The sequence below is a fragment of the Arachis hypogaea genome, chromosome 15 (genome assembly GCF_003086295.3).
Source record: "Arachis hypogaea cultivar Tifrunner chromosome 15, arahy.Tifrunner.gnm2.J5K5, whole genome shotgun sequence".
Lineage (NCBI taxonomy): Eukaryota > Viridiplantae > Streptophyta > Magnoliopsida > Fabales > Fabaceae > Arachis > Arachis hypogaea.
In genome coordinates, this window is record NC_092050.1 from 3,424,674 (window position 1) to 3,449,404 (window position 24,731).

Sequence of the window (24,731 nt, forward strand, 5' to 3'; positions counted from 1 at the left end):
TAATTAATAATTAATGGAGTTCCAGGTGGCCCCACGTGTGCCCCCCTCACAGTTATATATTTGCATGAATGGTTGGTTGCCAGAAAAGTGTATGGCAATATACAACTGGGAATTATTCAATTATGTTACCCTGACCTTATTATTATTATTATTATTATTATTATTATTATTATTACATCACTTAGTACAATTTGCTAATTTAACACCTTGAAGATTTACATTGACAAGTTCAAATCATCTATTTTTTTTGGTTATTATAGAAGCTGGGTACGATTTGGACCAAGAAATAAGAGCTTTGGGTCAATATTATGATAATCAAAAAGAAATTTGTTGCTTTCGAAAATATATAAAAAGGGGTTATCAAAAACAACTTTGCTATGAATCCCGTGAAAGCTTTCTTATATGAGAGAACACGTCATACAAATAGTTTTTATGATCCTAAAAAATCACCCTCACCATCTTCCCACGTCAAAAGATTTGGTAAAAAATCACCCTCACTAGCTTCTACTTAGTATTTAGTTCTTAACTTATTTTAATATATATTTTATATACATAAAATATAATTGGTTGTTGTATTTTGTGGAGGCCCTAAATCCTAGTTTTTGTGTAGAAAGTTAGAATATGGCAAAGACATGATCATGAATCTTGTGTTATAAAAAGAAGGGTAGTTAAGGGGGCCAACCCTTGCCTTAAAGTTTTGGTGGATATTGACATTATACAAAGTCATGTTAATGATAATGAAATTGCAATGACATGTGGTGAGTTGTGACAATACCCTCATTTATCAGCTACATGCCACTCTCCTCGTGAACACCATCATCCTTCTTCTCTTCAATTCAATAATACTCTCCATCATTCACTTTCTTATATACTACTAATTATAGTTAACACCTAACTCTACCTTTTTACTCAAATCAACACAAGGATAATATTGGAAACATTTTAAGTGTTTCACTATTTTTTAAGTATTTTTGTAATTTTAGCTGTTGATTTAACTATATATATAAATTTTATAATTAAGATCAACGGCTGACTAAAACACCTAAAATACTTAATTTTTAATCGTCGTGTATGAAGCCCTATTTTTTTTTCTTTGTGAATTCCATAAATATTTTGATTTTATGTTAAGTATCAGTTTAGTGAAATCTGTCAAAAAAATTATATTTCAAGGTTATTATTGGCCTTTTAAGCTTTTTTATAAATTTTATAATTAAGATCAACGACTAAAATGACTAAAACACCTAAAATACTTAATTTCTAATTGTCGTGTATGAAGCTCTAATTTTTTTTTCTTTGTGAATTTCCATAAATATTAGGGGTGAGCACGGGTCGGTTTGGTTCGGGTTTATGGTAAAATTAGAACCAAACCGATTAAGAACGGATTGGTTCGGTTCGGGTAATTGGGTACCCGACTTTGAAATTCATAACAAAAAAACAAATCTTTATCTTAAAAATTCAACAAATACAATAAACATGTAACATTAATAGAAATAATCCAAACATGTTAAATACCAAATACATTAAAAACTAAATTCATTAAAATCAAAACATATTAATAGTGAATAATTTTTGTCTAATGAAAAAATCATATATATATTTTTTATTTTTTTATTTAATTAATATATGATCGAGTTCGCGGGTTGGTTTAGGTTCCGCACTCCAAAACCGATACCCGAACCAATTATTAACAAAGATTATCGGTTTGGTTCGGATTGGACCCAATTACCCGTTGATTCCAGAACCAATTTAATTGGTTCGGTTCAGGTTCGGACGGGTAATCAGAACCCGCTACCTGTGCTCACCCCTAATAAATATTTTTATTTTATGTTCGTGTCAGTTTAGTGAAATCTGTCAAAAAAATTATATTTCAAGGTTATTATTGGCCTTTTTAAGCTTCTTTATAGACTAAATTGTGGATGCTTCAATTTTTTAGGTTAAATTGAAAATTTGGTCCAAACAATATTATGAAAATAACTGATACCACAAACAATATAAGAAGTGAGAACTTAATATCAGATAAAATTGAGGGAGGCAATGGCACCATAAATGGTAAACTGATAGCAAAGACATTGCTGGTAAATGTTCAAGTTCTTTGGCTAAATCCATGGCTACTACAAGAAGTAATAACAGAAATTGGCTCTTTTCTTCAAAACCAAACTTCAAAAGCTTATCTGAAACCCTATCATGACAGAATTCAAGGTTGATAAATGGTGGCAGAAAACAAAAAAGCTGCCACAAAAAAATTATTCCGGTGTATACTATAAAATCGTCTTGCAATCGATGCAAAAATTAGACTGCAGACTGCAGACTGCGGAATTCCATTCTAGCTTGCATCATCTCTCAAGTCGGTTGCAACTTCGCCACTAGTCGGCCTGCGAGATCACAAAAAGATACATTTCAAAATGCTTGGATTTCATAAATGGTAGGTTGATTCAGAGTTATCAAATGGAACAACATAGATCAATCAAAACAAAATCTATTAGATAATTAGCAGTTAATGGCTTTCCAAACTTCTCATTAGATAACATTTTTTTTTCTGATCAAGCAGTACATGCTAGTGGCTAGTTCAGAAGTTCAAAAGCCATGCAGTTCTATTCTCAGCATTTTTTTTTCTTTTGTTGGTTAACATATCCTAATGATAATTCTCTAATATTAACATCATTACTACAGAAAACATAAATCATAAACCTGCTTCCCTGCAGTAAAAGATTTATATGTTTTTTTTGTATACATTCATTCACTCCTTACATTGTTAGTAAAAAACATTTCAAGGCCCTACTGAAGTCAAAGATCATAGCCCAATGGTTATAATCTTTTCTTGTATTCTGCTTACTAGAGAAAGATTAGCCGACCACACCTAGTGGGAGGATAAGGCTCTGTTGTTGTTGTTACTTACTAGAGAAAGATCAAATTTGATATCGACTGTGATTAATAATCAACAATAGCTTTTGTGACCCAGCTGATCATTTTGTTACAGTTTGTTAATCCCCTTCAAGCAAATAATGATGTTATCTAGGTGACATAGTTTTCATGCTTCCACCTATCACCAAATTTTCTTTTGGAGCTGAAAATAGTTCAGTTCTTTCTGAAGCAAACTATTATGCAAATGACTAATTCAATCGTTATTTATATACCGGCATTTCCGTATGATCATGTCATGACAGAGAGACAAAGAAAAACATCAATGATTCAATGTTGGTGCAAATATAGATGTAAACTATAAACTATGTGCAAGTGGAATGAGCTGATGGCCTATGTTAGAAGATACAAACTTAATCAACACATGAAATCCATATTTCATGAAAAGGAACCTTTCACAGATATATCAGATCAAATTTCTTCTCCATGTATTTGCAAATTTAAATTTTCAGTGAAAGTTATTCACTGTTGAATGATTAATTATGAGCAAGTTACTTCAGTTTACTCCCTCCTTTGTTTTCTCATTAACAATCAAAGGAGGAAAACAATTACATCCTGAAATATAATTATAACCGAAGTGCAGAATGTTGGATTCAAAGTTGAGTTAATAATAATATTTGAATCAAACAGAAGACCACAAAGAAAACTAATAAATATCACTTAAAAAAGCCTAGGAGTAACGCACTTACAGTCCGCCTAAAACTTTGATGGTGTCATAGAAAAACCATTGCAAAGTTATCGAGGGACCAACAAGCAAAAGTCGAATAGGAAGGCTCCTGGTAAATAGATTGGCAAACCCAATTTTTCTGATAGCCTGCACACGGAGAATTAGCGGATCACATTTAGTACAACATATCGAATCTTAAAAAGAAATCATAAAACAAAAAGTGGAAAAATGAGTACCAGCATGAAACTATCGGCCTTTCTGTTATAGAGAGAGGATACAATATTGTCAGCAGGATTGGAAATGAAACTACCAACAGATCCGGCTGCATATCCAGCTATACATGTCACACCAAGCTGTTGAGCTATAGAACAATCTTCCTTTCTTCTTTTAGCAACATTACGATACAAAAAATCAACGGAATGCTCAAATGTTGCAAACATAACCATGGAAACTGCCCAAAAGGAAACAGGACACTTATTCAGTTCATTGATGATATGATGATATCATCACTGCAACTATTTACCCCTCACCTAATACAAATGAACAAAATTAACAATTACAAAGTCCAAGCTTACAGAGTACTCAGCATGATTGGCCTAAAATAAGTTTTTTATTATTATTGTCAATTATCACCCATCAGGCAACTAATGCCAATAACCGTATCAGCATGATTCAAGTTATACAGAAACATATTTTTGGGATGTTAAGTAGATGGGGAAAAGCAAGATGTAATCACCTATTGCAGAATTTTCTGGCAGATAGTTAAGAACACCCTAGTTTTCAAGTATAAATTTTTACCAGCCTAACTAGCTAAATTAAATACAAGTTTTAAGAGATTATGAAATTACATGGAAGGTTTCGACCCAAAAGTGGAAAAAGTCCACGGTAGAATCTGCAAGGAGTAAACCAAACATAGAATATAAATAATCATGATCACCCCTAGAGACAAGTTCATTAGAAGCACGAAATTTAACGAGTTCAATCTTTCTTTACCCTCGTGTGCCTTCTGCTGCATATAACTTCGGAAAGCCATCGTGCAAGCCCTTAGCAAAGCATGGTTGCGCTTGAACCCTCACTTTTACAGCTTCAAATGGACACAATGCTAGATTGGCAAACATTTCAGCAGACGCACTACTGAGAAAGTAAACAAAGTTCCTGTTCTGGTCTACGAACACATTGGAATAAACCCCCTTAAAATATTCATAGAGACCAAACCTACAGCCACCCTGTGCGCCGTAGCCAAAGAACTTGCCAGTCCATCCCCTCCAAAGGGCAGAAGGCCCTTGTTCCCTCAGTAAGGAAGAAAAGCACTTGGAAATGCTGTAATACTTCACAGGGTACACCTATATGTAACAAAAAACCAATTCCCCATAAGAGACATGATCAAGTTAACAACAAGATCATTCAATTAATCATTACAAACACTCATAACACTCTCATGCTGTTAAGGGCACCCCCTGAAACAAAATTCAATCCTAACAAAATTGTTTGCTAATACAAAATTGATGATATCTCACTCACATGACATAAGGGCACCCTAAAATATTAAAACTTTTGCAACAAATCAGTGTAATTATAACATAAAAATTATTATTTCTTGTTTAAATTAATTTTGTACAAAAACCCTAGCAGAGAAAGAGTACGTACTCCGTACTCAAAGAGAATGAGAGAAGGAGAAAGCGGGGACGAGCGGTTGAGGGTGAAACACGGTGAGGAAGATGGCCATGCCATCGGAAGAGATAAGGGGGAGAGCGTGGGTGGGTGTGCATCCGGTGTTAAGGAGGGTTCTTCTCGAGAGGGGTTAGGAAAGCCAACCAAGGTCTCTTTTAGAGATAAAGTTATTGGTGCAGAAAAGTCTAAGGCCTTTGCATTAGTAGGGTCTTTATCTGGGGATGGTATCGCGACGGTGACAGGTAAGCAGGGTGATTCTCGTCCACCAAGTGTCAGTTTTACCAAGGAGGCAAAGAGCTGTCTAGCTGAACCTTATAAGGAAGCCATCGTGATCAAGGTGCTGGATAAGTATTATGGCTACACGGCTCTCATGCATAAGCTCCGGATAGTATGGCGCATCAAAGGAGGGTTTGATTTGTTGGATGTGGGATTTGGATATTTTTTGGTTAAATTTGATATTGCTGGGGATCGTGAGAAAGTCATTCTTGGTGGCCCGTGGTTGATAGACGGTCACTATGTTGCAGTAAAGCCATGGGATGTGGATTTTAGGCCATGCGAAAAATCCTTTGGATCAACGCTGGTATGGATTCGAGTCTCGGGACTTCCAATTTGGTGCTACCAGGAACAAGCAATGCTGCGAATTGCTTCTGCAATTGGGATTCCGGTGAAAGTAGATTTGGCTACTAAGCTTGCAGAAAGAGGAAAATATGCCCGAGCTTGTGTTCAAATTAATCTTGAGTTGCCTGTAATTAAACATATTATAGTGGAGGGTGTGACTTATGAAGTGGAGTACGAGAGTTTACAGTTGATTTGTGCTACTTGTGCACGGTATGGGCATGATAAATCGTTGTGCATGGAGAAGGAGTCCTTGGAAGGAAACATAAATTCCTTTGGTGATGGAAAAAATAATGAAGCCCCAACACTAGTGCCACACAACAATCATGAGATTCAAAAAGAGGCTGAATCAGAAGCTCGTGATTTGGGTGAGAAATTAGGAGTTGTTAAAGGGAAGGATGTGGTTACGGAATCATTGGCTCCTCACGTGCCTGATGGTCTTGTTAATGAGGCATGCATGGATGATGGAGAGGGCTGGCAACAAGTGCTGCGTAAGAAAAAATTTACAATGGGCCAGTCATCAGGTTTGAAGGACCAAGATGGAAAGCAGCACAAGTTTGGTTCGAGAAGGGTTCCAAGGCCCAATTTGCATGGTGATGGAGGCAAATCAACTGGCATTAGGATGGGGAAGCAAGAAAAACATGAAATTGCGCCATCTCCATCGCGCAGAACTCCTGCACGTCGTGGAATTTCTCTACGGAAGCGTCCTCGGCCTTCCTCCTTGCAGAACTCGCCAGTTGATAAAAATGGTGGCACAACGGAGGAAACCTTAGTAGATGGAAGCATGGCAAATGCAGTGTCAGGGGGTCCAAAGGTGGCAATTATTGAGGATCAGAGTGTGCCAGTACCGCAGGACAAACCACCTATTGAGGTTGGTGATTCTGTTTAGAGTTTATGTTCTTATTTATTATGTCCCTATTATTTATGGATAGTTTAAATATGATTGTTTGGAATATTAGGGGTGCTTCTAATAAGTTAGCCCGGGTGCATTGTAAGGAACTTGTTAGGAAATTTAGACCTGTTTTCTTTATTGTGGTTGAAACTCACTCCCCTTTTCAGCATTTAAAATTATTTTGGGAAAGGTTGGGGTATCACTCTGTTGGTATAGTAGAGGCAGAGGGGCATAAGGGAGGTATTTGGTTTCTATCCTCTATGAAGGGTGTTTGTTGTAAGTTCATTGATGCTTTTGATCAGGGTGTTACTGTTGAGGTTCACTTTGATAATTTAATTTGGAGGTGTAGTGGTATTTATGGCAGTCCTCAATTTAATAAAAGGGTTCTCCTTTGGGATTATCTTGTTGCACAATCCATGGTTTTTCAAGGACCTTGGATTGTTCTTGGTGATTTTAATGAAGTCAAATTTTCTCATGAATCTAAGGGCTGTCAATTTTCTCATCAAAGAGCAGACATGTTTGCTACTTCATTAGGGGATAGTGGTTTGTTTGATCTGAAGACTATCGGGAGGCAGTTTTCTTGGTACAGGAGGGTGAAAAATTATGTTGACGTGGCAAAAAAGCTTGATCGAGTATGTATAAATAGTAGTTGGTTATCTATCTTTCCAGAGGCTTATGCAGAAGTTTTAAATAGGCTTCAGTCTGATCATTGCCCTATTCTGGTGCGTTGTAAAGGTCGTCCTCAGCCTAAAGGGAATCGACCTTTCCGATTTGTTGCTGCTTGGGCTACTCATCCTGGGTATAAAGATATTGTGAACCAGTCATGGTGGTCTGGAAATAGAGGAATTCATGGCAAGCTTTCAGAAGTACAGAAGAATTCACTAGAGTTTAACTCGAAAGTATTTGGTAACATTTTTGTTAAGAAATGTGAATTAGAGCAGCAGATTAATTATTTACAAAAGCGTTTGGAAGTGGTGGATAGTATTTATTTGCGTCAGAAAGAGCAACAGTTGCTTGATGATTATAATAATACTCTAGTGCAAGAAGAGCTCCTATGGTTCCAAAAGTCCAGAGAGCAGTGGGTAAGGTTCGGGGATAGGAATACAAGATTCTTTCATATTCAAACTCTTGCGCGAAGGAAGCATAATAAGATTCATGGCCTTTTTCTCAAGGATGGAGTGTGGGAAACTGATCCAGAGGTTCTGAGTCAAGAAGCAGAGTCTTTCTATAAAAGCTTATTCTGTCATTTGGATGATGTTGATTTGGGTTGCCTTGGTGATGTGCCTCTTCCTTCTCTGAATGAGGAAGCTTGCAATAATCTTACGGCACCAGTTACTATGGAGGAAGTTAAAACAGCTGTTTTTCACATGAACTCTTTTAAAGCTCCAGGTCCGGATGGGTTTCAAGCTTTCTTCTTCAAAGAATATTGGGAGATCATTGGTTTTGATGTTTGGAAGATGGTTAAGCAGGCATTCTCCGGTGTTACTCTTGATCCGAGAATGTTGGAGACTTTACTGGTTCTCATTCCAAAGGTTGAATCACCGGTATCTATGAAAGATTTCAGGCCGATTAGTCTCTGCAATGTAGTTTACAAGATCATCACGAAGGTCCTTGTTAATAGGCTTCGTCCTCATCTTGCGGAGATTGTTGGCCCGCTTCAAGGAGGATTTATTCCGGGACGAGGAACTCCTGACAACATCATTATTGCTCAAGAAGTCCTCCACTTTATGAAGAAGACTAAATCAAAGAAAGGCACACTGGCCTTTAAGATTGATCTGGAGAAAGCTTATGATAGAGTTGACTGGAGGTTTTTAGCTCATACCCTTAAGAGCTTTGGTTTTCCTATTCCTACACTTAATTTGATTATGAATTGTGTCACTGCTTCTTCCTTATCTATTCTTTGGAATGGGAGTCGTCTGAATGGCTTTACTCCTAGCCGAGGTCTTAGACAAGGAGACCCTATGTCACCCTATCTTTTTGTGTTGTGTATGGAGCGACTGGCATGCTTTATTAGTCATCAGGTTGATTTGGGCTTGTGGGAGCCGGTTGCTATTTCTAGAGGGGGACCAAGAATATCCCATTTAATGTTTGCGGATGACTTGCTTCTATTCTGTAAAGCTACAAAGAGACAAGTGCAAAATGTGATGTTGGTTTTAGAGAGTTTTTGCAAAGCATCTGGGATGAAGATTAATGTGGAGAAGTCTAAAGCGCTTTGCTCCAAGAATGTCTCTGCAAGAAGGAAAGAGGTTTTCACTGGGGTATCCTCTATCAGATTTGTCCAGGATTTGGGCAAGTATCTTGGAGTTACCCTTAGCCATTCTAGGGTGACTCGTTCAGCTTTCAATGGTGTCCTGGATAAGATTCGGAGTAGGCTAGCAAGCTGGAAAGGGAGTTTACTCAATCGGGCTGGTAGACTCTGCTTGGTTAATTCTGTTGCCGCTGCTATTCCCACGTACCAGATGCAGGTCTCTATTTTTCCCAAAGGAATCATTAGTAAATTGGAGTCTATGATGAGGAATTTTCTTTGGAAAGGACAAGTTGATGGAAGAGGATTGAATCTTGTTAGTTGGAAGGTACTGGTTACTCCAAAAAAATATGGAGGTTTGGGGATTAGAGATCCTTATTGTGTAAATATTGCTCTTCTTGGGAAGCTAGTTTGGACTTTTTTCCAGCAGCCAAACAAGCTATGGGTCCAATTATTGGATGCCAAATACCGATCATCTCTATATGACTGTTTTAGTTATCCTAAGAACAAGGACTCTCCCATTTGGAGGTGTCTTTGCAAGGCTTGGAAAGTGTTGAAGGATGGGTTTGCTTGGTGTATTGGAGATTTGAACCAGAATTTTTGGTTTTCTAGCTGGAGGAGAAAAGGACGGTTATCTAATGAGATGGATTATGTCCACATTTCTGATTCGAATCTCCGGATACAGGATATTTGGTCGGTTGGTAGGTGGCATTTGGATACTCTTTATTCTCCTTTATCTCAAAATCTGAAAGATAATATTCTCTCTTACAATCCAGATGAACAAGCAGGTCCGGAAGTGGGTTGGTATTGGAGTGGGTCTGCTGCCAAAGTCTATGACTCACGCAATGGTTACTTGTGGTTGTGTAAGCAGCTGTTTGGTTGGGAGGAGAGGGAGAATTGGCTTTGGCTTTGGCGTCAGCTTGTTCCGGAAAAGCATAAATTTTTGGCTTGGTTGTGTCTTAAGGAGGCTCTTCCTACTGCAAGTTTTCGCTTTAGAAGAGGGATGTCGTCATCGGATATGTGTCCAAGATGTCTTTCTAGCCAGGAATCGGTTATACATTGTATTCGGGATTGTCCAAAAGCTCAGCTTGTCTGGCAAAGGTTGGATATTCCTTGTCATCCTTTGGATTTGAAGAACTGGTTCTTGTATCATAGCAGAGAGCACCCGTTCAAGTTCTTTTCGGGACTTTGGTGGATATGGCGAGCAAGGAATAACGACATCTTTAATCCCCATGAAACTTGGCCTCCGGAAAAAGTCATTTGTCTGGCATTAACTTCAGAAAAGGAGCTTAGAAATATTTTTGAATTACAACGTATGTCCCTTCCCTCTACTCTAAATGGTTTTTGGAATCCCCCATCCATTGGTACTTTTAAGATTAATTGTGATGCTAGTTATTTTGGTTCGGGTGATAGTGTTGGTTTTGCTTGTGTTATTAGAGATTGTAATGGGAGCTGGCAAAGGGGGTGTTTGGGAATGATTGAGAGTAATAGTATTCTTCAAGGAGAATTGTTTGCTATTTGGAGAGGATATCTCTTAGCTTGGGATGTGGGTCAACGAGATGTTATTTGTGAGACAGATTGTGTGGAAGCATTTAATCTTGTTACTCAAGATGGTTTTGGGTTTATTGATCCACTGGTGCTCAAAATAAGAGATATCATGCATTGGAATTGGCGTGTTGACTTTCGTTTGATTATGAGAGATGCAAACACGGTGGCAGATACTATGGCAAAGATGGCGATGAAGTTACAACTTTCGCATGTGGAGCTTCTTTCACCTTGGGAGGAGTTTAAGAGTAGTCTTAAACGGGACTGTCCCTCTATTTAAGCAGTTCCTTGTTTTATTTTTTTTGTTTTTCTTTGTTTAATTTATTTCAGTCACCAAAAAAAAAAAAAAAATAACATAAAATTGAAATGCACCTGCATGTTGACCTTCAAGACATCAAGAGGAGTTAGAGCAATATGGGTAGTGCCAGCACTGAGCATTCCGCCAACAGCACAAAGAGCATAATACCTGGGGCTCAATTCCTCAGAGATTCTTCTTCCTTCCATGGCCATGATAAAAAACCAAGCCACCCCAAATGAAAAAGGAACAAAAAACTGAACTAACTCGTTCCTTCTTCAGTGAAAGAACTCAACCTCCATTCACACTAACAAAAATACTCATCAAAGTTAAGTTTTTTAAGCACACTATAGATTTTGACCACTCAATAGTTTTGTGGGCACAAACAAAGGAATCAAATTTAGGCAGTGATACGCGCCACTCTAACTAGGACTATGGAATCTGATTCTACAAAATGTAAATGCAAATAAAAATGCTAAACCCGAATCCAGATACCTCCAATCCCATATTGCAGGAACTTCTTTGGGGTTTCCGGAGAAGGTGTTCGAGAAAAACCCCCAATGAGGAACAATTCAAAATTGGCCCCTTTCTTTTAATGGAAAAATAATAATAAATAAAATAAATAAATGTATTTAAGAAGAAAAATAAAAGAAAGAAGTTTCTAATTGTTGTATAAGCAAAGAGATGTATTATAGCCATGCTTTTCTTTTGGCAAAATGCATGGCCACGTTACTAAAATTAAATAAATATTGATTGATTGATAGATCATGATTCAGTGCTATTAAATGGAATTTCAGAATTTGAATCTATAACTTGACTTTTATTTGGTTTGCCAAAGTCACTTTCAATTGTGCTTTTCATTTTCTTTGTAATAACTAATAAGTACTCTCACTTGTGTAATTTCGTTTACACAAAAAATGCTGTTTCTTCTAGAATATACACTTTTTCTATATGTTTTATTTAACTCATGTTAAGAATATTAATGCCTTTTAGAAAAAAGCAAAAATATAATATATTTTAAATAATAATTTATTATTAGAAATATTGAATGAAATAATAAATTTTAAATTTTATTTTTTCTCAAAAATTAAAATTTATTTATTAAAAAAAGTTATTGAAAACATTTAAAGATAAGTTTTATATATATGATTTTTAAATTTTGAATAAAATAAGGATATTGAGGGAACAAATAGGATTATAATTTATAAATATAATTGTGATTAATATTTTGTTTTCATGAATTCTTTTTTTTGGGTCAGGATTTTCATAATATTTTTAAAATTCATACATCTTTTTTCTTTTTGGGGTTTGAAATGTTCAATTGCTTGGCCCAAAAAATTTCAGTTTGGTGTTGTACTCAACTACTCATCATACTTTTGGTCTATCTGGGAAACTCATACCAGGCCCATATTAAAGATACTACATTAGCACCTATTGAAGTTTTGTGGTCCCAAAAAGGAAAAAGCCCAACAGTGGCCCAATCTAACCTATTATTAGTTATTACTATAGTGCTTTAACCCAACGCTGATCCACTACAATACGAGGTCATAATTATTTTTAATTTTATTCAGATACGGATAACAAAACCCAGACAAAAAAGACATATCCACAGAGGTGAAGTTTTATGAATAAAAATAGTCTCTCTTTCTATTGGGCTTTATCACCCATTTCAAAATTAAAAACAAAATAGAAAAAGAGCTTTGGAAAATATAGAGAATTATCTTTGTTTACTAATTTTAATAGAATTTAATTTTGATACACTATCAATATAAAATAGTGTAATGCTTTTACACGTATATTTAATTATGTAATGTCACATCAGTAAACATAATTACTTTTCACATTAATCACATAAACGATCATCTAAAAGAATGAGTGTAATTATACGATTATATCAAACATTTATACTATCAGTATATCTAAATTAATTTTTTTTAATATCAAAATATAAGACTAGCGAGAATTTAAAATAATATCTTAATAATTCTCTTAAATGTTTTCCTAAACAGTAAATAAAAAAATACAACTAGTATATCAAATAATTCTCCAATCTGGAGACTAAAATTTTCCAAAATATATATACAGTATTTTGTAATTATTGCTTAGTTAAGTCCTAAATTTTAAAAAGTTACCTTTTAGTAAATTTTTACTTTAGTTTATGAGGAGCCCTTCCAAAATTGTTGAGGTAGTTGGGAACGGCTGGCAACATTTATGCAAGAATTTTTGCTGGATTTCGTAAGTGAATCAGAAACACGTGTTTTGGATAAGGTTGTTGCCGCCTAAAATCTTTCATTGGCTTTCTCTATGTACTTTGAACTTTCCTCTCAAGTCTCAACTGAAACATGACCTCCTAATTTCATACAAATATCTTCCATATTTTCCGTTATTGTAGTTTTGTTTGTTAATAACAAGTGTTTTCAACAAATTAATTCATCCACAACAACACATAAATAGTTCGCTATAAATTGAAAATAAAAAAAAAAAGTCTAGCAAATATCTTTAAGTATTTGTTAATTTTTTTAAGATAAATTTTCATAAAGAGAATGGAATGTTATAAAATCAACCTATTAAATAAATTAAATTTCCTCCTAAAAAATCCGTTAATACTTTATGTGTACCTTTAAGATACTTGTTAATCATATTAAAATTAATTTAATGTTTTAATCAAAACTTTTCCCTTTATGTACATGTTAATCAAATTCCATTTTTTATTAAAAAGATGCTTAAAAACGGTTCTTAAATCTTAGTTTATTGTTTAATACTTAATAAAGAAAAGTCTTGTAGAAAAACGTGGACAAGAGTGTTATATAGTACTTTGAATGATTACGCAAATGCTAATCACGACCGTCCAAAAATGCAACGTGGCACATTCTGAGTCAAACACTTCTCAAACACACGCCACATTCCTCGTTTGTTTGTATTTTATTTTAGATCTGATTTTGACTTCTAAATTAAACTAGTAATTAATTGCTCAATAATTATTTTATGCAAATTGTTAGATACGAAAAATTGCAATCATATCATTATGAGGGAATAACATAATAATAATTTAATTTGGGACAGCTAAGCATATAGCCAGTTAGTCCCCATAGATATGATTTTGATTTGCTGAGAAAGAAAACACTTTGATTGATACGTACATGTTCATTTCTGGAGCCAACAACTATCTTCATCAAAATCTTATTTGTTTGCTAATATTTGTGGGATTTTGTCTCAAAATAATCTATCTCATCATCCTAAATCAATTATATTTCATATCATCTTCCTTTGTTTAATAACAATAAAAGCAAAAATACTTAATTTAGTTACTGAAAATTTAAATTTGAATTAAGCTAGTTTTTATGGATTTTCTTCTAAAATTGGTAACCAAAATTTTCTGTGTAAATCAAATTATTAAATTATCTTAAAACAAAATTCAGGTGTTAAAGATAACATCATCAGATAGCATTCTAACAACTAGATGATTTGAAAGACAAAAAAAAAAAAAATCAAATATAATTCAAATAGCATAGTTTTTTTAAATTTTATAAATTATCAATTTTTTATATATGCCAAATTTAAAAATTCTTTTTTATTTTGGTAAACAAATTTGAAAAGTCTTTGTAGAAACTTATGTAATTTACTTAAAAGAGTAATGATTTTTCTAATATTCAAATAAATAAAATTTGAATATATATATATATATATGTTATATTTAAAAATATAAAAAAATAAAAATAACTTTTTCATTTAAAAATTAAATTAAAATTTAGAATTTCTCTTCATCTTTCTACTTGAAAAAACATACAAAAAATCGGAACACCAACACAATTCAAGTAAAATTCAAGTGAGTAAATAAAGTTAAAAACTTATTCAAAAAATAAAATAGTAAAAACATGGTGATATAATAAACAAAAAGATCTGTTAGTTGTTTGGGTCCGATTATTTGGATAAAAAAAATCTTTTTTAATAAAAAATATTTTTTTATTATTTATTGTATTTGACAAATTTTTAATAATAAAGTAAAAGCAGTAAAAAAATCTTTTTAAGAAACTGTAATTTATATTTTTTAAATTTTTTTTAAAAAAAAAGATATTTTTTATATAATAAATAAACAAAAAAATACTTTTATATTATTAAACTCAAACATAATTAATAAATAAAAATTTTTTTTTACATAAAATATCAAAAGATAAAATTACTTTTATTTTTTTCATAAAATCTTTTAAAAAAAATAATTAAAAAAAATCTCATTTTAAAAATTCACCCGAACAAACACAATATCTTATAAATAAATAATACGAAGAAATAAGAGTGCATTATTTGGATTGACAGTGTTTGTGAAGTTGGGGAGTAGTGAACATCTGAACTCAACATTAAAGTCTTGATCTTTTCACATTACATATGACGAGCTCTTGTTGAGTGATTGTGTTTGCTTATTCTTTTCTTTTTAGCTTTTTCTTTCTCTAAAGAGGAGGGATTAAAGCTAAGAAGAGGAAGAAACAAAATGATGCAGGTTGTGATCATTGCAGTTGCTGCAACAGTTGGGAATCTACTGATTGGATGGGATAGTTCAACCATTGCAGGTTGGTCTTTTATCTTAATCATGTTTCATTCTGAATATTAATTGATTTAATTCTGTGTTCTCAATTCGTTGATTGTTGCATATGTTGTTTTCTTTCTAATGATATATGATATGAAACTCAAATGGGTATCCCCAGTTTTATTGTTGTGGATAGTAGTGTCTAGTGTGTAAGGTGTTTGATCTAATGACTCAGAGAATTGAACAAACATGTTGGTTCCCCTTATGCAGGGGGCATGACCTACATCAAGCAAGAGTTCAACTTGGAATCTGATCCCACACTTGAAGGGCTAATAGTATCTATGTCCTTCATAAGTGGCACCATCATGACCATATTTGCTGGCACGGTCTCTGATTTGCTTGGCAGACGCCCTATGCTGATAGTTTCATCCATTATGTTCTTCCTCAGTGGTTTGGTGATTCTCTGGGCTCCTAATGTTACTGTTATTCTGCTCTCAAGGATTTTAGATGGGGTTGCTATTTCGCTTGCCGTGACTCTTACTCCTCTTTACATATCGGAGGTAGCCCCTGCCGATATCAGAGGCCAATTGAACACTGTCACACAGTTTTCGTGTTCCGCTGGAATGTTTCTGGCTTACATCTTGGTTTTCTTGATGTCCCTGCTGTCTTCTCCTAGTTGGAGAACCATGCTTGGGGTTATATCTATTCCTTCTGTTGGCTATTTCTTGCTTGCCATGTTTTTCCTACCTGAGTCCCCTAGGTGGCTTGTTAGCAAAGGTCGAGTCCCCGAGGCTGAAAAAGTTCTGCGAAGACTTCGCGGGGTTGAAGACGTTTCAGGTGACAGCAATTTGCTGTAATTTAGTCTCTTTTTTTTATGTTATTTTATTTCTTTTGTGTAATCACTTTCTGTTGATTTTGGAGTAAACTTTGATATATAGGGGAGTTGGCTCTGCTCGCGGAGGGTCTTAGTCCTGGTGGCGAAGCCACTTCATTGGAAGAGTACATAGTTGCCCCAGCCAGTGAGGCTCTTGTTCACCAGGAAGCAGGGAAAGATTATATAAAGCTATATGGACCAAATGAGGGAGTGTCATTGGTTGCTCACCCAGTAAATGGACAGGGTAGCTTGATATCGCGCAGTATGTTGTCGCAGCAAGGAAGCTTTGTGTCTCAGGCTGCTGGCAGTCTTAAAGATCCTATTGTCAATCTCTTTGGGAGTTTGCATGAGAACACTCTCCCTGAGGGTGGAGGTTCGCGCAGCATGCTAATCCATAATGCAAACAGCATCTTTGGAGATTCCAGCCCCTTTGGTACTGGCGACAATCTGCATGCTCCACTAATGTCATTTCAAGGTGATGCTGGGGAGAGATCAAAGGACAACTTGGGTTTCAGGAGCACTAGCAGCCTGAGAAGCAGTTTCGCTCATGGGAATGCTGTGGAGACACCTAGAAATACAAACATCGGTGGAGGTTGGCAATTGGTTTATAAACCAGCTGATGATGGAAAAGGAGTGCAAAGGGTTTATTTGCATGCAGATCCTGCTGCACCGTCTCAAGAACAGCATGTTTCATTTGTTTCAGCTTCTGGGTATGACATTCCTGTAGATGTCGAAACTTATCAGGCTGCTGCTCTAGTCAGCCAGTCTGTTCTAGGTACTCATGATATGTTGAGTATGCCAGAAGTGGCTAAAAAAGGTCCAAAGTGGAGAAGTCTGCTAGAACCAGGTGTCAAGCGAGCATTGATTGTCGGAATAGGGCTTCAAATTCTTCAACAGGTACAGTTAGTTAACATTTGTATTAGTAGAATTACATCACTTGGTTATTTCCTATGTTTGATCTCCCTTGTATTCATCCTGAAATAGGATGTTTATCCAGCTTTTAAGATTATGTTATGAAGGCCCAAATTACTGTTTTAATAGTCATGAAGATAATTGTTCATGAGCTTTAAGATTGGAATGCCAATTTGATATGTTGTTTCCAGGGTGCTCTTTTCCTCATAGTTTAAAAGTAGCTAAGACAAACAATATAAACAGGGGGCACTTGCATATTGTTCTCTCTTATGGTTTCTTCATATCTGATTATGAAAATGTAATATATGTTGCAGGCTGCTGGTATAAATGGATTTCTATACTATGCTCCCCAAATTCTTGAACAAGCTGGGGTAGGAGCTCTTCTATCGAATTTGGGCATCAGTTCTACATCTTCTTCATTACTTGTAAATGTCATTACCACATTCTGTATGCTGCCTTGTATAGGTCTTTCCATCAAGCTCATGGATATTGCTGGCCGGAGGTATGATTAAACTACGACATTGATTACGTCCTTACTTTCGTGTTATTTCTGTTGCCAGTTAATGAAAGTCGTTTGCCTCCTGATGTATCCTATCAGAATCTCTGTATGTACCTCTGACAATGACATCATATATTTTCTGATGGCAGGTCAATAATGTTGTACACAATCCCTGTTCTGATAGTTTGTCTCGTGATACTAGTAGTCCGGGAATCGTTTCAGATGGGTTCTGTCCTCAATGCAGCAATCACTGCTGTTAGTGTTGTGGTCTATGAAAGCTGCTTCTGCATGGGCTTTGGTGTTATTCCCAACATAATATGCGCCGAAATCTTCCCAACCAGTGTTCGCGGAATCTGCATTTCTATGACTTCACTCACATACTGGGTTTGTACCTTGATTGTCACTTCTACATTTCCCTATTTGCTCCAAATCCTCGGCCTCACTGGCGTCTTCGGATTATTCGTTGCCGGCTGCATCATTTCATGGATATTTGTATACTTGAAAGTTCCTGAAACAAAGGGCATGCCTTTGGAAGTCATTATTGAGTTCTTTGCAATTGGTGCAAAGCCTGGTACTGATCCTGCTACAATTGGAACAAAAGGTTGATAATGAAGATCATCATCATAATTATTAAGAAGAAAATGCATTGTTCATATATGAATTTGGAAGCTTGGTAAAGTTAGTTGATGAGTGAACATTTTGGCGTCCGTACACATATCAGCAGCAGGTTTCCTTTTGTGGGTTTAGGATAAATACGAGTATTAATCTACAAATTATGCTTATAGTTTATAATGGTCCTTATATTAGTTTATCCTTGTTCATTCTTTGGCGTTTCATTTTTACCCCTAAATGAATGGTAAGAGATTGCGTGTTATTAAAGGATTAATACAGATGCAGCTACAGTTTTATTATGCTATCCATTATGCACTTAACTTTAATTTGGGTGCCAAGAGTAAAAGATTTTCAGGAGAAAGTAATTGCATTGTTAGAAAGATTTTCAGGAATATAGTAAAAGATAAAGACTAAAAAGATGAACGAGAAACCAACTCGAGTGGTCAGTGTATTCATTCGCTTAAGCAAGCAGTAATTTATTGGCCAGCGACACTCTTGAAGAAAAAAATAAATTTATGTACAAGAGATAAAATGATATAAGAGATTTATGTATAAAAAAATAATATTTTAAAAAAAGAGGGAATAAAAAAGAGGAACAAGTAGTTAAAATGATGATATAAGAGATTTATGTATGAGATTTCAATTTTGCTGATTTTTTTTATTCTTTTGTGATATTTTAAAATTGAGTGCTAATCATTATACATAAAATTTTCTATTAATAGAATATACATAAACTTCTCTATGAATTCTGTATACCAAAAGAATCATAAATAAAAATAATACTGTGTTTACTTGTTTAGTTTCCATTGGAATCTTCCAAACTACTGTTTACTTCTAATAAATTATTTTCGAAAATGTGAAGATAGAACTGAGCCATGAATCTTAAAATAATTGTATATGATTTTAGACTATGATATGTACTCCTTTTAATTTATAATTTCATTGCACGAGTGGATTTTGGAAAAAATGTTTAATGATTAAAGGAGTCCTAGGTTACAACTCTGAACATATTCTAATGTAGGTTGTCTTCACTCTCAGTAGAATTGTCTTCCTATCAATAATTTAAGATATCAAATCTCAGGATAGATTGAAAAAATGATACAATATAAAATGTAGACAGAATATATATATATATATATATATATATATATATATATATATATATATATATATATATATATATATATGGTGGTAATGAAATCTATAATAATACTTACGTATCTTCATTTTAAAAATTATCTACGTATATATTATCCTAATATATAAAAAAGAATTATTTAAATTTCATTTTAAATATATTTATAAGATCATAAAATATATTACTATTTATCATTGTAAATATTTAAAATTAAACAATATTGAGAACACATACGTACTATTATCAAATGAATTAGTCAAGGATAATAAATAACTCAAAATTTAAAAGATGATTTTATTATTATAATCCCGATTTTCAAGTGATACAACTAATTAAACCAACTATGAAGCTTATACTCTTCTCAGAACCAAAAAATCCTCACCCCATTTATACTTAATACTTGTTTGGATCCATTAAATCGATAATTTTTTTTATTTTTTAGTATATTTGATAAATTTTTAATAGTAAAAATAAAAATACTAAAAAAATAAAAATATATATTTTTTAAAAAGTTATTATTTATATTTTTTATTTTTAAAAAAATATTTTTTATATAATAAATGAATAAAAAGTACTTTTATCTTATTTTATCTAAAGATAATTAATAAATAAAAAAATTTTACATAAGATATTCAAACATAAAATCACTCTTATTTTTATAAAAAAATTTAAAAAAAAATATTTTCTAAAAATAACGTCCTAACAAACTCTTAATAATTCAATTATCATTTCAATGAGGATAATTTACTTAATAAACTATTTGAAGATTTATTTTTTCATAACTCTTGCGGTTCACCCAGGATTTATATAAATATTAGGAGGACATAATTGTTATTAATTCAAATTTAGGACAATTTAATAATATCTATCTTCAAACAGTTTATTTAAATAAATAACCCTTTCAATGCAATCACCTTGCAGAAACATGAAACCAATATGTATCTCTTCTCCACTAATTCTTAATTTTTGAAAAAAAAATGAAAAAATAAACTACGATAGGCACAATATTTATGGTCTCAGGGGAGGCATATATATAAAGGCAAATTTTATGGTGTAGATGGTATAAAATATTTACATCTATAGATTTTAAGTGTACTGTGTCATTATGTGACACTTCGTTCAATAACAAGTTTGACAGATTTAGTGTGTTTTGGATTTCAGTTTGCAAACGAGAGTTTACATAAAAGTGATTTTGTAAACTTATTTTTGATGAAAAATAAGTTTGTGTTAATGTGATTTATGTTTGGCAATTTTTATATTAAAATTGATTATAGTAAAATAAATATTATTTGGGTTATACTATTCAAAATCACTTTTAGATAAAAAATTACTAAAAGAGACATTAATTAAAATAATTTTTTATATTATTCTATTATTTTACTTTAAATATTTGAATAGATCTTATTAATTCATTTTATAATAAAGTTAATATTTACTTATTAAATTAAAGTAACATATAAAAATTGACAAAATATATTTTAATACATAAAAACACTAATAAATATTAAATTAAAAGATAAAACACTAATGAAAATACATAAAAAATAATATCGTATACAAAATTAGTACATAAGAACACTATTATTTCTACTGCATGTAATTAATAATTTGATCTCTAATCGAGTCTCGAACACGATCCATTTCTGCAGAAGAGCTAATGGTTAGAGTTTGATCTGAGCTTTCACCAACATAACTATTATCTTCTCCATCAAGAATGTTTGCATGTTCATATTGATTAAACTCAGTATCTGTTTCAGAATGTCTTCTAATAAAATTATGAATAGCCATTGTTGCACACACTATCTGCACTTTAGTTTCAATTTTGAACTTGGGCATGTGTCGCAAGATAGCAAATCTATTTTTCTACACTCCAAAAGTCCTTTCTATTGTGCATCTTAAGCTTGAGTGATAATAATTAAATACTTTATTATGATTTGTAAATCCAGAAGAACGCCTAAAATCTGCAAGATGATAGCGTTCACATTTATATGGACCAATATATCCTTTCGATGTTGGACAACCAGCATCTACCAAATAATATTTACCTAATGAGGAATAAAATTAGTTACATGATAATCAAGTAAATATAGTTTATTTGTAGAAAATGATAAAAATTAACCTGGAGGAGGATGCAGAAAATTCATGGTAGGAGCTGTAATAGCATTATCAAATACACGAGCATCATGCGCAGTGTCTTCCCATTCAGGTAAAGCAAAAATAAACCACATGTCCCAATCACATACAGCCATTATATTCTGTGTTGGATATCCCTTTCTTCCAATAAATTTGGGTTGATCACTTGGGCTAACCACACATGGTATATGAGTACCATCAATTGCTCCTATAGCATCTTTAAAAAATGGTTGGTATTTTTTATTTTGCTATGAACATTTTGAAACTTAGGATCCGATGGCTTAATATATTTAATAGATAATCTCAAGCAAGCAATCAATACCTTATGAAAATGTCTACTTACTGTCTCTCCAAAATGTTGAAACCTTTCTTGTATCATCCTATTACCCACTCCATGACCAACCGTATTTAAGAACATAGCAACCATTTCCTGAACTCCCATTTGTCTTGTAGGTTTTAATCCTTGTTCAATTAATTCATCACAACATTGAAAAAAAAAACATATTTTTCTATCCGAAACATTTCATAACAACGAATGTCATGACCACCTAAAATTTTTTGCACCCATAAATAACCTGTTTGTTCACTAGTTCTGCATGGTTTTTTGCACAAATAATTGACTGCATATTAACCAATTAATGGAGAAATATTTTCAATTTCATCTGTTTCTTCTTCTATAATGGAAAGTAATTTTGATTCTTCATGTTGTTGTTTTTCATATTCTTCAAGTAAATACTCCATGTTCATTCCAAATTAATTAACAAAAAATAAGTCCTACATAAAAATATAAATAAATTCTTATCAATACCAAACTAAGAAATAAATTATATATCATAAGAACAATAATTAAGTACCACAAACATTATATTATAAAATGCTAAATAAGTAGCACATAAAATTTTCAATTGTCTTATCCTAGCAGAACAAAAAATTCATGGACAAATTAAAATGGAGTACAATAATAACTAAATTAGTTTTGCATGAAAATCAGAAGAAAAAAAGATTAATTTTGCATGAATGGTAGTGGATTATATGCTGCATGTTTGAGTCAATCCAACAATCTTTGCTCATATCCTTTTAAAGATACAAACATTTCTCTAACAGGTTTAAACATCATTAGTTGACAACAACGACTATGAAAATCGAGATTACTAGTAATCATTTCCATCTTTTGAATCTCAGCCATTACTTCCCCAATAGATGCACCGGGTACTAGAAATGTGGACACAATAGTTGAGCGTGATTCAGATGCAGAGGCAATTCTACTTATTGCATCTGCAATTTGCTTTGAGGCAGGGACTTTAAAATTTTTCTTCTTTTTGATTGTTTCACAAACCACATCTCTCTTTCTTTTTCCCGTACTCTTTTGACTATTATTTTTTTGAGAAGAGCTAAGATTTATGTGTTGAAATTCAGAACTAACTCCCACACTAGCACCTATACCTTCTTCACTATCTCCAGAACCTTCTTCTATATCAACGTGACCTTCTTCAAAGTATGGTCGATATCCATCACCATCTTCTTCTATGCTACTTGGTAACATCCGAGATGAGGGAGCCCAAACAAATTTGTCATCGGCCATAACATCTTTAAATAATATAGTTAACTCATCTTTAAAAGGAAGTCCTTTATTTCTGAATTTTTCATATAAGGGATTTTCCTGCATGTGTACAACTAATCAACACAAGACTTATTACCAAAATTAAAGTTAAAATTTTTACTTTAATAATAAGTTACTACGTACCAATTGTTTTCTCTCCCACCATTCATTTGGTGCATCAACGGTATGTTTAGTATAATTCCATCCTAAATCCGTTTCTTTGCCAAAAAGTTTGTACCATGCTGACCATTCCTTTTTGAGATTGTCCCATTTCTTTTTTAACTGAATCTTATCATATTGTTTCCCAGTTGTAAGAGTGGTTCCGTTACGTTGCTGTTTAGCAACTTGATCTAAACATGCTTGAATAAATTGTTTAGTAGTCTCCGTGTCCCATGCTGCTTTTGTCTTTAGAGATTCATTGTTATTTATTATTCTATTAAAAAAAATATAAATTTTAGATATATATATATATATATATATATATATATATATATAAGAGTATTTAATCAAATATGTTACCTTTTTATACCATACTCTCAATAATTTTATTCTTATAAGACTTTTTTGACATCCAACATTCATAATTTTATTAATACTTATGAATATTTTTTATTTAATTTGTCTTTTTTGATGAGATCAATTAATCTATATTATAAAAAAGTTACAATAAAATATAATATATGAAAATTATAATTATAAATTTTACATATCGAATAAAAAATAAAAAATTTCAGCCAAAACAAAAATAAACTATAATAAAATATAAAACGAGAATTCATGTAAATAAAAAACGATAAAAATTTTATAAAATCAATAATATATATATCATATAAATAAAAGAAATATAATAAAAATAAAATAAAATTTATATGAACAATATATATCATATAAAACCAACAATATAAATACAGGGCATAAAAAAAGAAAAATAAAATTCATAAGAGCAAGAAATAAAAAAAACCATAAAAAAATTAATAATATACCTGAAAGATGAGAGATTACAACACTGAAAAATAATATAAAAAAGGCCAATGATAAAAATAAGTAAAAAATAAAAAAACAAAGTCAAATAAAAATAAAAAAGACATCTTACATATTAAACATAAAGAACAGTAAAAGATAAAAAAATTCATATGAACTAAAAAATAATAAAAAATAAAAATATAAAAGAGAGTACTATACATTGTATAATGTTAAACAAAAAAAAGATTTTATAATTTATTTTAGTTCTGTGAGTACTCTTTAATTTAATATATTTTAGACTGTAAATTTTTATTATTTATAACTCTTTTATTACTTATAATTACTATATAATAAAAATAAATAAAGTACAATAAAAATAAAAAATAAAAACAAAAAAAATTATACAAATATAGTATATAATAATTACAACCAACAATATATATCATATGAACAAAAAAATTATAATAAAAAGTAAATAAAATTTATATGAATATAATCAAATAAAAAAATAAAAAATTTTATACATAACATAAATATAGTACAATAAAGGATAGAAAAAATAATTATATAAATAAAACATAATAAAAATTAATAAAAATAAAATTTATATCAACAATAGTTGTCATATA

At 32.5% G+C, this 24,731-nt stretch overlaps 2 protein-coding genes across 3 annotated transcripts; one reads left to right on the forward strand and one right to left on the reverse strand.

Annotated features, from left to right (window-relative positions):
- Positions 1–1,992: 1,992 nt before the first annotated feature.
- Positions 1,993–11,644, reverse strand: LOC112747628 (mitochondrial phosphate carrier protein 1, mitochondrial-like). Of its 2 annotated transcripts, none has more exons than XM_025795755.3 (6): positions 10,927–11,644; positions 4,580–4,929; positions 4,435–4,478; positions 3,823–4,037; positions 3,609–3,733; positions 1,993–2,372 (listed from the first exon to the last, which is right to left on the reverse strand). In XM_025795755.3, the coding sequence occupies exons 1-6, from the start codon at positions 11,062–11,064 to the stop codon at positions 2,324–2,326; spliced, it is 921 nt and encodes a 306-aa protein (XP_025651540.1). In that variant the 5' UTR covers positions 11,065–11,644; the 3' UTR covers positions 1,993–2,323. The 2 variants fall into 2 exon arrangements, with proteins under 2 accessions (XP_025651540.1, XP_029149271.1); XM_029293438.2 differs by having other exon boundaries at positions 3,605–3,733; positions 10,927–11,604.
- Positions 11,645–15,114: 3,470 nt separating this feature from the next.
- On the forward strand, positions 15,115–18,572 carry LOC112747629 (monosaccharide-sensing protein 3-like). Its single transcript, XM_025795756.3, has 5 exons — positions 15,115–15,414; positions 15,642–16,208; positions 16,310–17,142; positions 17,472–17,659; positions 17,806–18,572. The coding sequence occupies exons 1-5, from the start codon at positions 15,336–15,338 to the stop codon at positions 18,260–18,262; spliced, it is 2,124 nt and encodes a 707-aa protein (XP_025651541.1). The 5' UTR covers positions 15,115–15,335; the 3' UTR covers positions 18,263–18,572.
- The last annotated feature ends 6,159 nt before the right edge of the window (positions 18,573–24,731 follow it).